Source organism: Geospiza fortis, unplaced genomic scaffold, assembly GCF_000277835.1.
Source record: "Geospiza fortis unplaced genomic scaffold, GeoFor_1.0 scaffold330, whole genome shotgun sequence".
Classification (NCBI taxonomy): domain Eukaryota; kingdom Metazoa; phylum Chordata; class Aves; order Passeriformes; family Thraupidae; genus Geospiza; species Geospiza fortis.
This window is the reverse complement of record NW_005054400.1, coordinates 1961391-1976166: the sequence shown is the minus strand read 5'-3', so window position 1 is coordinate 1976166 and position 14776 is coordinate 1961391. Positions and strand designations below refer to the sequence as shown.

The window sequence follows — 14776 nt, the reverse complement described above, 5'->3', positions numbered from 1 at the left end:
TTGCAATGTTAAATATGGAAAAGGTTTCTAAATCTCTCCTTGCCTCTAGCTGAAATCCAGCTCAGGAAGGAGCTGATAATGGCTGGAGAAAGCTTCTGTTCTGCTTTATCTCTCCTCTCCTTCAAGGAAAATAAATACAAACAGCACAGCACTGGGGGAGGGGAAGGCCTGGATTACCATAATTAGATAGAAGCAGCCTTCCAGCAAAGGATGTGCTGTTCTACTGACATGGTGTCTTACATCAGTCTTTCTGGTGTGCTTTTATTAATAGACATGTGCTAAAATGCCATGTGAAGATGCTCTTTCAGTAGGTCCTGTTTTGTATGTAAAGCCCACTTTCACAGCCTGTAGAGGAGACTTGAAATGATAGAAAAAAAGCCCAGAGAAAAAGTTTATCCCTAGTGACTTGCAGTGAAGCTTTTGTAAGTCTGTCACACTGTTAATGCCTCATTTTCTTAGAGCAGGGAGTAGCTTTGGGATATAATGAGACAAACCTTGCTGATTCTTTCCAAATGTGCAGCAGCTCATTTTACATTACAGCTTGTGTAGCACTGCTGCTAAATTATAATTTTCAGTCTTCACCTTCCATTATATTTACCTGTAGGCTGAGATAACCTACTCTGTACTACACGTGCTTTTCCTGCCTTGACTGTTAAGGGTTAAAAAGTTTTTAACAGTGATCTCAGATTCCTTTCTGGTATTGTGCTGGAAGTGCTGGCATGGCGTTTGATCTTTGCAGGGCTCAGTTCAGTGAGTCTGCCAAGCTCCACAGACGGGATGGGATGGGATGCTTAACACTTCACTGCTCACCAACCTTTACCCCAGCTATGAACAAGGGTGTTGCAATGTCAAGAATCCACTGACTCCAGAACACCCGACTCCTTAGGAAAAAGCTGTGTTGCAACTATTTATGTTTCTTGCAAGTGTTACTGTTAGGTATAGATGACTTAATAGAATTGCTAATACGTTAATTATAGGAGTCGTTTGCATCTCTCTCATGGGGAGGAATCTCTGTACTTCACTGCAGAGTTGTCACCAGTTGAGATTTGAATGCCATGTACTGTCTGTAAAACTTTAGGCTTAAATCTCTTGGTTAAAACAGCTTTTAAGACTCACTTGGAATAACCCCCTTAGGCCAGATCAAGCTCCCTTATTCTGAACTGCAGGTCACCTGGAACCAAAAAGGAATTTCTGCACCATCATGTTCCTGTTAATGGGGTTTGGGTCCTAAATTTCCATATACAGTCCATGTCTTTAATCTGAGAGGTTTTAAAGGAAGTTTACGAATGTTAAGAGAGGAGAAGCACCCACTTTTTCAGTACTAATTGTGTGTGCACACTCCAGCCCCTCTCGTGCATCCACATGTCCTTTGCCAATGGGATGCACCAGTGTGCAGAGTCCCCTTTGTGCTGCCGCTGAGCTCAGCCAGGCTGTCCCTGGGGGACACGGCGCAGCGGTGGCTGGAACGGGAAGGGCGGAGGGCACAGGGACAGCCCTGCCTGCTCTCTGAAGAAGGGCTGCACCCCCGGCTCCTGCTCCTCTCCTTGGCTGGGGCTGAGGAGGAGCTGGGAGCTGCCAGGAGCTGCCGGGGCTCTGCCCGCTGCTGTGGGATGTGGAGCCCGGAAATGCTTCGGAAATGCTTGGCTGCCTCCCGGCGAGGGAGAGATGGGCCCTTTCAAACCCTGAGAACTGCAATTGTTCTCCCCTTTCTGTGCAGGGAAAGGGAAGGATGCTGCCTTGGAGATTATCAATGGTGCTCCTTAATCAACCAGACAGGTTTTGACTCCTTTTGTCCCTCTGCTGATTTTTTTTTTTCCTTTTTTCTCTGTCCCCACTAACCATCCCCAGCATTTTCAGCCTCTGGCTTAAAGATCAGAGAGGAGAGAGCCAACTCTCCCCATCATGAATGAATTGCTCTTTTTGCTTGCTTATGCAAACACAACACAGTGTCTTCCTAGTGGAGGAAAAAACCCCACCAGCTTTTGGAAAGTCTGTATCATTCAGGATAGCCCAGTGTGCTTTGCTGAGCTGTAGCAGAGCAGTGAGGGATATATTTAGCTCTGCCTTTGGCATTTGGGAGTCTTGTGCTGAGGTAAGTAGCAGTGGCCAGAATAGGCTGGAAGTTTGCAGACACAGGTGGATTCTCCATGAGAGCTTCTCACGTGCCTGTTTAAGAGGAGAAAAAAAAAGTTGCTGATCATAAAATGAAGTTAGGGAAATATTTTTATGCTGCTTTGAAGAACTTGTTGGTAATCTGGAAGGGCCAGCCCTATCACCGCGGGAGTTTGTTGTCCCCCTTTAAAGCTGGCCCAGATTTGGACAAATCATATTTTGAGTATTCAGAGTTGTTTGACACTCACTCCTAAACAGTATGAGGAGCCTGGTTGTGTTTAGAATATTTTAGTTTAAGTTCTTGCTCGAAGATCAATGTGTAAAAGTACCATGCATAGGTATGGAGAGTAGAGGAGCACAGGAGTACTTTTCTTCCTTCCCTTTGCCCCCATTTCTACTTTTCCCTGCAGGAAATAAACTCTTTCACCAAATGACCCTTCTCAAGGCTTCTCACTCAGAAAATCTTTGCCCTGGGAGACAAGCAAGCGCCAATCACTTTTTAGCAGACTTTCAGAATAAAATCAAGGGAACTGAAAAAGCTAGGAATGCATTTATTTATATTCAGTGTCACAATCTGTCCTTTGCTTGGCTCTCCTGCACACTCCATGTGCAGTGTCTTTATGGCCTTGTCTATGATTACGGTGGTATTTGTTCAGTCCTCTGTGCTACCCATATTATCTTCTCTTTATCTAGTGATCTGTAACTAGAACCCATCTTGTGTTCCTCTCCCTGGCTTGTTTAGCCTAAAGGTTAAATTTAGTTTAGTGCCTTTTTACAGCTACCCTGTGACTTGAGTGCACATACCAACATTGATGGTGCTTGTTTGTATTTGCAGTATATGTAGCCATTTCATATATATGTTTATATAGAAACATAGAATGGTTTGGGTTGGAAGGGACCTCAAAGATCATCTCATTCCAACCTCTGCCATAGGGAGGGACACCTTCCCCTAGACCAGGCTCCTCAGAGCCCCATCCAACCTGCCTCAAATGCTTCTAGGGAATGGGGCGTTCACAACCTGTCAGGGCAACCTGCTCTAGTGCCTCAGCAAGCTCACAGCAAGGAATTTTTCCTAATATTTAATATAAACCTACTTCCTTTCAGTTTGAAGCCATTCCCATGTGTCCTGTCACTACATGCTCTTGTAAGTAGTTTCTCTTCACAATAGGAAACATCACATTTATAAATCAGATATTCAAAGGAAATGTTTAACAGCAGCCAGTCCTCATCTCAGCTGATGTGTTTGCCCTTTCTGTGGTTTGTCACTGTGCTTGTGTGTCCCACAGTTTGTACAGGTCACTTTAGGAAGACAGGTCTGTTTAACTAGTTTTAAGTTGGTGGCCTGCACTGGCCTTGCTGCTCTGTGCTTTGGAGTAAATCTCAGGTTGGTTCTGCTGGTAGTGACCTGCTGTTTCTCTGGGCTGTCCAGGTGCGGTATCAGGAAGCCCAGCAGGTCCAGCCAGTGCTGGGAACATGGTGAGCAGGGATGGGAGCAGGGAGGGGCTGTGTCCCAGCCACCTGCCGGGCCATTCTGGTGTCAGTGAGCTGCTGCTGTGCACCTGGGTGTCACCCACAGCACTCTGACACTGTGGCCAGCATTGCACAGGAGTTAAATATAACGGTCCCTGCTGTCACCCAGCCCCTGATGTTATCCAGCCATGGGATAATCTGCCAAGGCCCTTCTCCAGCCTTCACAGGGTGGTTTTGCTGGTGCCGAATCCCTGCAGAGATTGCGAAGCCCAGTGGAATGTTGCTGTTGGGATTCAAACTTGTTTAGATTCAAAACATTCACAACAGTTCTTAAAGCTGGGAGGAGCTTTGCTTGTGGGAGGGTGTTGGGTTATTAATCCTCCTTTATTCCCCTGTCTGAATTCAAGTTCTGTCCCTCAAAAGCCACATTTTAAACGCTGGGGCAGAATGGTCCCAGTTAGAGCCATTCCCCAGTCAGTTCTTGGTTTCACAAATGCATATTGGGGTCATTTTTTCAGCTGTCTCACACCTTCTGGAAGCAGATCTACTGTTACTTCTAACTGAGAACTTACAAAATGATTTGCTCTTTGCAAAGATGATCCCCTATAAAAGGAAGTCATATGTGAAATATTAAATGCAAAGTCTGGAGGCTTCAGGCATGTGGTAATGGCCTTTTAAACTCAGATGCCTCACTGTAAAGGGTTTTATCGCTGCCTTTCAGCTACTTATTTCTTGGAAGGATCATGTCCTTCTTGGTAAGGAATGATTTAGTTTTGCTCTCCTTCAAGTCAGGAGCAGGCTCTTAATTAAACCAGACTTATAGCTTAAAGTATTGCTTAGAAACCAGAGGAATGTATTTGGCTGAGTCTTTGTAGATCTCAACTTTTTTTTAGGAGTTTCTTCAAAGAAATTACCAGTGGTCCATCTGTTGCTTTCTTTTCATGTTCATGGGTGTTTTTGGAGGAGGGTGGTCTGGCTGAATTGTGATTTTTGTGACAAATAATTATAGCTTATTTCTTACTTTTAGTTTAATTGGAAGTAGGTCTTGTTTGGATGCTAACTCAGGGGTATTAAACCAGGACAAATTACAGAAATAACTTCTGAAAAGAGGACTTAGGTCTCTAGGTATATACAGTGTTAGGCCTGATTTGACATCTAATGTTGCTAATACATTATATTCTGTTGGCAGGTAGAAATGCTTCCTGATTGTACCAGTGACAGTTAGAAAGGATTCTTTTATGAAAACGGGCCTTTCAGTTATTTTTTTAATCTGATCAACATAGAAAAGAAGATAAACATATATTTCGCCTCAATAACAGGTTGTTCCTTAATAAAAAAAAGAAAAAAATTATTTGCAACAGCCTTCAAAAGGACATAACCACTTCTCATCTGTGTTTCTTTCCTTAGTAGGGGAAGCAGGTGTGCGGGGAAATATCTGCACATACAGATGTGTATGCCACCAGAGAAGTCTCCCTCTTTTCAGATGGCACAGTTCACAGCCTGAAAAAAAGAATTAGTGTTCAGACAATGTTGGGGATAAAGCACATGAATTACGGCTCTTAATGTGCAGAGAGCCTGTGTCCCTGTGTCCTTGAAATAAAGCTTAAGGCTTTGAGGAACAAAGAGCTCCAGAGTGGGAGGAGGACAGTAATTACTGTTCTGCCTCTAAACAAATACTGTCAGAGCTGTCTGGCTTCAGTCCTGCCTGGGCTGTTAAAATTCCTATTCCAGCTATTGCTCAGAAATGTGACTGAAGGAAAAACTGTCTTCCTCTTCCGTGTGTCCCTGTGGGACACAGGACACCAACATGCCTCAAGCAGAGCCTGATGTTGCCACTTACGTTGTGACAGCAGAGGTTTGGATGCCTCCAGATCCCATTCCTTTGTGGAGGCCCGGTGGGATGGCATCCTGCTGAGCCCTGCCCATGGACACCATGTGTCCCCAGAGCTGCTGGAGTGCCAGTGCCAGGAGCAGTGTGGTACCACCATGGGTCATGTGTGTGGCACCACCACCGGTGGGATCATGGCTGCAGCAATGGAGGGCTGTGGTGGACAAAGAGGGGGAACTGTTGTAGAGCCCACACAGCAAGGGGTGTAGTGGGACACTGTTCCTTTGGTTCTCGTGGATAACCTCCATCCATGCACAGGGCCAGGGCAGCCTGGGATGGCCGTGGTTCAACCTGAATTTCCAGCCCTGCTTGCAGGACACAATGTGATAACCCTGCTCCCTCAGACCTAGGCTGGGACGGTGAAACAGCAGCCACAGGTGATGGCTGCCCCCGCTCCTTGAGGAAGGGGCTCCGTTTGTGTCCCCTCAGTCTGGGAGGGCCGCGCTCCCCACAGTTCCCCTTCCCCGGGGATCCATCCCAGGGTTCCATCCCAGGGACTCATCCCAGGGATCGGCCTCAGCCCCGCGGTCGCAAGATGGCGGCGGAGGGGCGGTCACGAAATGGCGGCGGCGCAGAGCCCACTTAAGAGACTTTTTTTTGTTTTGGGTTTTGGGGTTTTTTGGTGTGGTGGTTTTTTTTTGGTTTTTTTTTTTTTTTTTTTTTTTTTTTTTTTTTTTTTTTTTTTTTTAATTTTTATTTGTATTGTTTCTCCCTTGAATCATGAAATCTGAGCAAAGCCTTTCATGTGCTTTGTCACTTTTGTACGAAAGTAGAAAAAGAAAATAAAAATTCTGTTCAATCCCTCTGGAAAGTTTTCCTGACTCTTCTTTCACAGTGTTCTACTTAAGTGAATATTTTAATATCATAACACATCCGACTGCCAGTGGAAAGCTGACTGGGAAAGGGGTGCTCCTTATTCCAAAAGTTTGTGGCGTCATCATTGTGTTTTTGTTTGTGGCAGTGGGGTTTGAATGCTGCCTTGCCAGTGCACGTGTGGTAAGGTGTCCCAAGATTTCAGTTTGGTTTTTTTGGATCTTAAAATAAAAAATATATATGTTTGGAGTGATTGGGCAAAGATATTTGAATATTTTGGCCACCTGAAATAGTTTGGCCTCTCATTGTTTTGTTGAGGAGCTTTTATTTAAGGGGATACACTGGGTGTTAACCCATTTTTATATAAAAATAAAAAAAAATAAATGGGGGAACTACACCTACTTTGTGTTCTGCTCTTCCATTATTGGCTTGAGAAATGCAGTCTGCACAGCACTGGTGTAATCCTTTAAAGGGGAGCTGCCCCAGCCACAAGTCCATATAAGCTTCTTTCTTCTGCCCTGTTGCTTCATTAATTCTTTTTAAAAAACATTACATTGAATATCATTCATGGTGTTATGGGTATAGTGGTTTTGCTACTGGCCTCTTCCAGAAAGCAGATAGCAGATTTATTTGGAACCACTGGCCACACTAGGATGCAGTGGAGAGCCGTGCTGGAACAACTGCTCATCTTTAATATTAGAGGATGGTCTCTGGATGCTGCAGCTCCTGCTGTGCCTTTCTCTGCCTTGCTCCAAGACACCCAGATCCTCCCAGTGAAACCTGTGCTGCTGCTGCTGCTGCTGCTTCTCCTCACCTACCACCATGGCTTTTGTTCTGGTGATGAGCAGGAGGTCCTGGGCAGCGATTTTTGGGGCTGCACTCTCACCCGTGTTCACTGCCATCCTGGGAAGGAATTGCCTCTGCTGCAGAAGGCCAGCGTGAGGTGTACACACAGGGTCCACACTTGCATTCAGGCTTTTCCAAACCTGTTGTTGTGGCTCAGGATGTGTCTCAGGTTTGCTCCCTGCGTATTTCACAGCTGTGTCAGTGCAGTTAAAATGTAACCTCTTCTTTCTCTACCATTAGTCACTCGGCATCCGAAGAAGCCTCTGGCTCTGACTCTGCAAGCCAGTCTGAAAGTGAGCAGGGCAGCGAGTCAAACAGCAGCTCCGAGTCCTCTGAGAGTCAGTCTGAATCCGAAAGTGAATCAACGGGTTCCAAATCCCAGCAGACCCCTCCTGAAACCAAAGAAAAACCAGCCTCTAAGAAGGAAAGGATAGCAGATGTTAAAAAGGTATTACCCCTGCTGCTCTGCACGGACACGTTACTCCTGTCCCCAGCACGGAAGGTCAGGCAGCAGGACCTCAGTGAAGCTGTGCCCAACTTCCTGGCCAACTTTGCACCTGGGCCAAATAGCCTCTGACCTCCAGTGTCCCCAGGGGCTGTTTGGGCTGTGTGCTGGAGCCCTGCTGCTGTCACCCTTGAGAGCAGGAGCTGCTGTGTTTGTGGAACAACCCCTGGATTGCCTAGTAGATGGTGACTGGTGTGAATGAGAGGCAGGTGCCTGTCATCAGTACATGATCTTTTCATTTCATCCTCTCCCTCTGTTTTTCCACTCCTCTATTCTGTCTCTCCTGAGAAGCAATAAAGCCTCCTCATGTGATAAATACGCAGGAAGAAGGTTTGAAGTTTGAACCACTTTGTTTTTTTTTTTATATCACTCTTCCTCTCAAAAAAGCATAGGGAAAAAAAAAAACTTCCATTATTTATTAAGTCCAGAACAGGACAGTGCTTGTTTGTTGTGGTTTTTTTTCTCCTGCACCTTTCCAGTTCCTCCCTAGCTATACCCCTCAGGTAGTCAGGTTTTCCCTCCACTTACTGTCCAGCAGGAAAGGGGATTGTGGATGTTACTGCTCATGGTATCCCTCTGCATCCCCCAGGGCAGAAGCTGCACCTCAGGTACCTGCTTTACCTGAGGGATGGAGGCACCTGACTAACACAGGGCAGTGTGAGGTGAGAAAGAGGAGCCCAAATACCATTTGGAGACAGGAACTCAGTGAACTGAGTTTGCTTGGAAGGAGAAAATTCTGGTTAGGTCAACTTGTTTGTTTGTTTGTGGTGTGTAACCATCCTGTTGTTCTTAGCCGTGGGTTGCACTGGGCACAGCTTGCTCCTGAGAGTGAGTTTTATGGAGAAAGGTGCTGTGTGTGTAAAGGATAAGGAGGAAGGACAGTGCTTCCAGCCTGTGCTCCCCATGGACCTGCCAGGAAGAAAGAAAGGATTTTGTTACCACCTTCTCCCTCCCACAAAGCTCCAGGCTGCTGACTTAATCCTCCAGTGTTTGGACTGGCAAGGGAGGATGAGTTTATAAGGCAGTTGTGGTAACACCATATTAAAATCTGTGGTTTATTGTTGATAAATGGGCACCAAAGGAAGAGTTCTCTCCCTCTGAAGGATTCTAAGAGCATGTCCCTAACAATAAATGTTAACATTATCCTGTGAGGAAGTGCATCCATACACAGGGTGATAATTAGCATGGGTGAAACATGAAAAGGTCAGGACACCCTCTAATAAGAAAGCCTCTCCCTTCCTTAATTTCTCTGTTAATGGGTGTCTTCCTTAGCTAGGTCTAACCTAGGCATGTTGATACATCTTCCCCTTGAATAACCAATGCAATTAATTATTATTGTTTATTTGGTATTTGCCTAGATACACCCATGAAGGCGAGGTTAATCTGCGTTAGGTGCTATTAAGATTTGTCATGGAAGTTGCTCCCACGTTTAAAACCCATGCCATTTAATAGATGAAAAGACAAGTTCTTCACATGGTTTGTGGGGGGAGCATTAAATTTGAGGGTTTATTCTCCTTTAACAGAGGCAGAAAAATTGCTGGGCTGCAGCCTCGTACTCTCAATCCCATCACTGCTGCATCTGGCAGCGTAGTTTGATTTCCTTTCCCTGCCAGTGGCTTGCAGAGGTGTTTGAGGATTGGAGAGAGAGAGAATCAGAAGGAAATGCATAGATGTAGAGAACTAAGAGCTCTGCTCATGTAGAGAGGAATTGCTGGTGTAGGAATTTTAGGGGCATGGTGGTGGTTTGTGTCTGCCCTGTAACTCTTGTGTCCTGTGTCATCAACACAGCTCTGCATTCATGCCCCTCAGGGCATCCATTTTTGTGTCCCCTTCTCCTGCCCATCCACAAGAACGATTGCATGCTCTTATACACAGTGTATTGAACTGGTGAGGGCCTCGTTTTACAGCAAAGAGCACAACCATTGCCAGCAGTCGCCTCTGCACATCCATGTGTCCTGCACTGCCAAACCACATTGCCATCAGTGCATTCGGGAGAGGAACCAGTGGCCACTGCCTTGCCTTGCCAAATGACAGGGTATCTTGCTCCATTTGCCATCCAGACTGGGCCACAGAATTCACCTTTGAAGCTGCAGCTGGCCATGTCTCCAGGCAGCTGGTGGGGCTTTTCACCAGGAAAGGAATTGTGCTGGAAGCTGTTAGTGACAGAGAATTGCCCTGTTGAGTTGTTAAGTCTGTTCATTCCATGTCCAAGGTGTTGCCTCCATTCCTTTGGCACCAGTGCTGCAGAGGGCTGGTTACCTCAACACTCTGTCCTTCAGCCTGAGGGAGCTGGAGAGTGATTTGTGCCTCAGTGGAAAGATGACCACTGTAGAGAAAACACTGAGATAACACATGCCACTTTAGAAAGGTGTCAAATATCCCAAAGGAATAATAATCTTTCCAGCCAGTTTTTTAAACTGTCCGTCTACTGGTTTTTGGTTGATTTTTTTTAAGCCACCATCAAACTTCTCTAAAATGTCAAAAATAACTGGGGTGAAGCAGGCCTTCTGATGGTCTGTTTATTTTGCAGATGTGGGAAGAATATCCTGATGTTTATGGGGTTAGGAGGTCAAACCGAAGCAGACAAGAACCGTCACGATTTAATATAAAAGATGAGGTAAGGAAAAAAAAAGGATGAGGGATTACTGAACATATAAAACCAACCAAACCCAAAGAGGAAAGGGAGGTCTCAAATGCTTTGCCTTGTAAACACTGAGTCCCAGTTTGGTGCATGGATGTTGGAGCTCACAGGTGAGGTCCTGATCCTGCAGCTGGATCCTTGGCCTGAGACCTCTGGAGTGAGCCGGACACTGCCTGGGCTGAGATCTGCATGCACTGATCTGATTGCTGCCATGGGGCATAATGCAAGTCCTGCTCTGCTGTAGGAACATCCTGGAGAGGAATCTGTGTAATTAAAAAAAACAGAATGAGACCAAAATGCAACACAAATCCAACCAGGAATAAAGGAAAGTTCCCAGAAACACCTCGTAGCAACAAACAGTCATTATTGCCCGTCCTGGAATGGATCCCACTAATAAATGCATTTGTGTGTGTGCAGCTTTATGACCCATCACTTTTCTTTGAACATTGGGGAGTCTTTTATGCTTCAGTTGAAGGTGACAGTGGTCAGAGCCTGGCAGCCAATCCTTCAAATTGTTCCTGTTTCAGAACACTGTTGGGTTTTTCCTGAAGATGTAGAAATCAGGTTCCGCCTTCATTTGCATCTGACAGGTTTTCTACATGGAGCATTTCAGCTGCTGGTCTTCAGGAAGGTCGAGTAGCTATAGCAGAGGGGAAGGAGAACCAGAGAGAGGCATCTGTGGAGAGCTTGGGGCTGGGAATCTGTAGATAAGCAGCAGACTTTGAGCAGAGCAGGAGCCCAGTGGTGCTGTTTGACTCAGGCTGTTTGTGCTTCACCACCAAGATGTGTGTTCAGATGCTCTAGGGGTGACACACAGGTCTCCAGCTCCTTGCTCTGGTGTGTTATTGCTGAGCCTTGGTGGCACCCCAGTGCCACCAGCTGCCCCCCAGACTCCTGTGCTGGCTGTCCTGCAGAGCAGAGCTCAGGAAGGAGCTCGGGGTGCACCATTGACGTAGCTTTTGTTTTCCTTTTCACGTTGGCAGAGGCTGGGCCCCTCTGTGCGATGCCCCGGCATGCACTGTGCCGGCGACTTCACACCCACCCCAGAGCTCCACTCCCCCCCTCTTAGGGGCACAGGTAAGTCCCTTCTTTTTTTGTTTTACAATATTACGTGGTTTTGCAAATGTTGTTTTCTTTTTCAATATCTTTATTTCCTACTACTTAAGGTAAAATTAAAAAAAAATTAAAAATCTGAGATGCAAAAACTTTGCTATACCACAAAATATTGTAAAATAAAAAAAAAACACCCCAAAGGTCCTCCAAATGACCCTCATCACTGCAACTTCTGTGAAACAGCTGAAATAAAAAAAAATGGAGCATACCCTCAACCCTCTCTCCCCAAAGCAACACTGACTGGTCCCCACAGGGCAGCTCCCATCTGCAGCAGAGTCTGTTGGAGGGTGTGACCTGTCAGAGCACAGTGCTGGGGCCTCGCAGAGAGCAGGAGAAGATGGAAAGCCTTGCTTTTGGAAGACACCAAGAGAGAGGAGATAGCACAGCTCAAGCCTGTGTGGTGCTGAGCACTCCTTGCTGCTGCTGGAGGGGGCAGAAACCCAAGGCACATCTGAAGGTGCTTTTTGCCTTCACAGGGTTAATCCTCTCTCCAGTGACCTGCACCTCTTGCTTGCTGCTTGGGACTTCCAGCACAGTGTCTGGGGGCTTATAATTGCTTTCTTCCCTAATGCTTCTCTGCAGATTAGCAAAGAGCATGGTGCAGGCAGCGTGGCAGGCTCAGAGACCAGAGCAAGGGTGGATGAGCCATCCCAGCTCCCTGTGCTGCCCCATGACTCACCTGCACAGAGGTGGAGGTGATTCAGGTTTTGGAGCCCTGCTCAATCACTGTGTCCTCTGAGAGCAGCACTCTGGGTAGGGTTATTTGTGTGTTAGACATGGTTGCCTTCTGAGGATTTCTGGGTTCATTGTGTAGGTGTCTGAGGTGTGATCAGGGAGGGTGATAACTCGTGACCAATATCCAGGCATGGGCTGAGCCATTGGGGAAGCAAAAGTGCAGCTTTGCATAGGAGCACAGATCTGCTCATAGGAGCACAGATCTGCTCAGAGGCCCAGAGCTGTCTCCAGGAACAAGAGAAGGTGTGAGTTTTTTAGTAAAAACACTACTTCCCCATTTTCTTTGCAGTTCATAAATCAGCTTCAGGTTTTAGCCAGGGGATGTGACGTGTGCAGAACCAGGTGCCTTTCAGAGTATTTAAATTGAAATGGGGGAGATTTAGGTTAGATATATAAAAGAAATTCTGCCCTGTGAGGGTGGTGAGACCCTGACACAGGGTGCCCACTTCCACATCCCTGGAAGTGTCCAAGGCCACGTTGGATGGGACTCTGAGCAGCCTGGTCTAGTGGAAGCTGTCCCTGCCCATGGCAGGGGGTTGGAACTGAATGACCTTTAAGGTCCCTTCCAACTCAAACCTTTTTATCATTCCATGATTCTGTGATTCTGGGGCAGTTGAGAAATCAATGTGCCCCAACCAGACACAGTCTTTTTACTATAAAAAGAATAGTTTCAGATTGAAATTGGTGACAAATGTCAGCGTATTTTTTTCTGTCAGAGAGAGGCCAGAAGTCATGCACCAGTGTATTCTAAAAATACAGCTGGTTTTCTTATTGGAAAAAAATCTGCTCATTTGCATTTTGGTCAATGCTTTGCCTCATGTATTTGCTGAAAATTTAAACACTACTGGTCTCACTGGGAAAGAGAAGCTCAGCAGACATAAAACTAACCTGGTTAGCTGAGATTCTCCAGCTTTTCTGGAGCACTGGAGTTTGGCCTCTTAAATGAGCAAATCCTCACTTTGACTTTAGTCTGAAATACTTTAGGCTCTGTTTAAGCAAGTCATTATCTTTCCTAAAGTGAGCTCCAGAGGCTCACCTGGACCTGCTGTCCAATGGCCTGGAATCTCCATTTCTCCCAACCTGGGCTAATAGCAAGGACAGTCCTGGATAATCTATAGGAGCAGCACTTTGAATTGCTCTGTGTTGCTCTGCTTGGTGCTACATGCAAACATCATTATGTTTGTTCAGTGTTGCTCCATGGCAAAATACAGTGCAATTAATCTGGTAAAAGTGTGTGCACTTTATGTGCTGGGAGAAGGAAAGAACTGATGGGAGGAGTCAGTGAGGCATGCAGAGGGAAGGCTGATCCCTTCAGCTGGAGATGAGGAAATTGTAAGAGGCCAGATCCTTGTCCAGCTCAGAGCAGTGGCGCAGGAATAAGTTGTGGGCACATTTTGACAAGGAGGAGCCAGGCTTGTCTTTCCCCTTGGCCACAGCAGCAGCACCCCAGCAGGGCAGCACTGGCACTTGGGCTCTGGAGCGAGCAGTGTGACCCCAGCATCTCGTGCTGGGCTGACAAAAACCCCACTGGGACTGGGGATGGACTTTGCCAGTCTAGCTTGTGTCATTCGGGGAGGTGACATTACAAAAATGCAAGTTGCCTGTGATTTCCCAACCAGTGTGTTCTGGTGCTGGTGGTGGGCAGACAGGGCCTCAGGTGCACGCTCTGCACCTGGCATAGCCTGGCTCTCTGGCTGTCCTCTGTGCTTCCTTAAACAAGGAATTTACTCCATTCTGGGGTGGGGAGGATGTGGGAGCACAAGGCAGGCAGAAGACTCAAGCTGGGGACTGGCTGTGTCAGAGGAGATAGGGCTGGGCTTGACATGCATCCGAAACAGACAATGCTGTCTTTGAAATATGTAAGAGAAGGTGGCTGAGCTGCAGTCACAAGTTACATTTTTCAAGGTGGAAGAGGGGAGGAAAAGTCGAGTCATTTAGAGATAATCATCAGCTTTGTAGAGACAAGTGACAGAGCAGGGGGAGAGTACAGACATTAGACACTAGAAACTTGGAAAATGGGATTTTGGCACAATAGTGGAGTTAATTTCAAAGAGCTTAAGGTTGTATTTGGTTTTCTCCCAGTGTGATCTCTGACGCAGAGCAGAAGAGAAATCCACCTCTCTTTACCTGTGGCTTGCCAAAAGGCAGCAAAAGTAAATGAGCACTGAGGGGCAGCTGTTAAAATCATGCCAAATGATTGGAGTGGAAAAGCTTCAGAAAGTGGATAAGAGATTAAAAGAGAAAAGGAAAACTGAGGACTTTTAAATTTTGTGTGTCAAAACTGAAACCTGTGGAATGCTTGGCTTGTGTTGCAAGGGTAGGTAGGGCTCTCCATGGTGTTTGCCAGGCACTTGCTTCATGGCTGGCAAATGAGACAGGAATTTCATGCAGGGCCCTGAAACAGGTGGATGAACACGTGTTTGTAGTAGGATATGGTGCAAAAGCTGTTATTGTGCCACATGCAAATCTGACACCACATCCAGGAAAGCTCATGGTCAGACGTGGCATCCAGTATTTTAATGTATTTTAGTGGATTCACTGATGCAAGTGAGACAGAAGTTTCTATGGGTGGAAGGAAAGCTGGAAAATGGGAATGAAGGACGCGTGTTGCAGCTCACACCATTCCACAAGGTCCTTGTGTGCACAGCTGTGT

General features: G+C 46.3%; 1 protein-coding gene across 3 annotated transcripts in view; it reads left to right on the top strand.

Moving 5' to 3' along the window:
* Positions 1 to 14776, top strand: part of CHD2 (chromodomain helicase DNA binding protein 2) — a 54375-nt gene that overhangs the window by 6381 nt on the left and 33218 nt on the right. For all 3 annotated transcript variants that reach the window (XM_031061132.1, XM_031061131.1, XM_014309079.2), the window contains exons 3-4: positions 7370 to 7577; positions 10165 to 10251. In XM_031061132.1, the coding sequence (XP_030916992.1) occupies positions 7370 to 7577; positions 10165 to 10251 (295 nt within the window). The remainder of the gene's footprint in view (positions 1 to 7369; positions 7578 to 10164; positions 10252 to 14776) is intronic.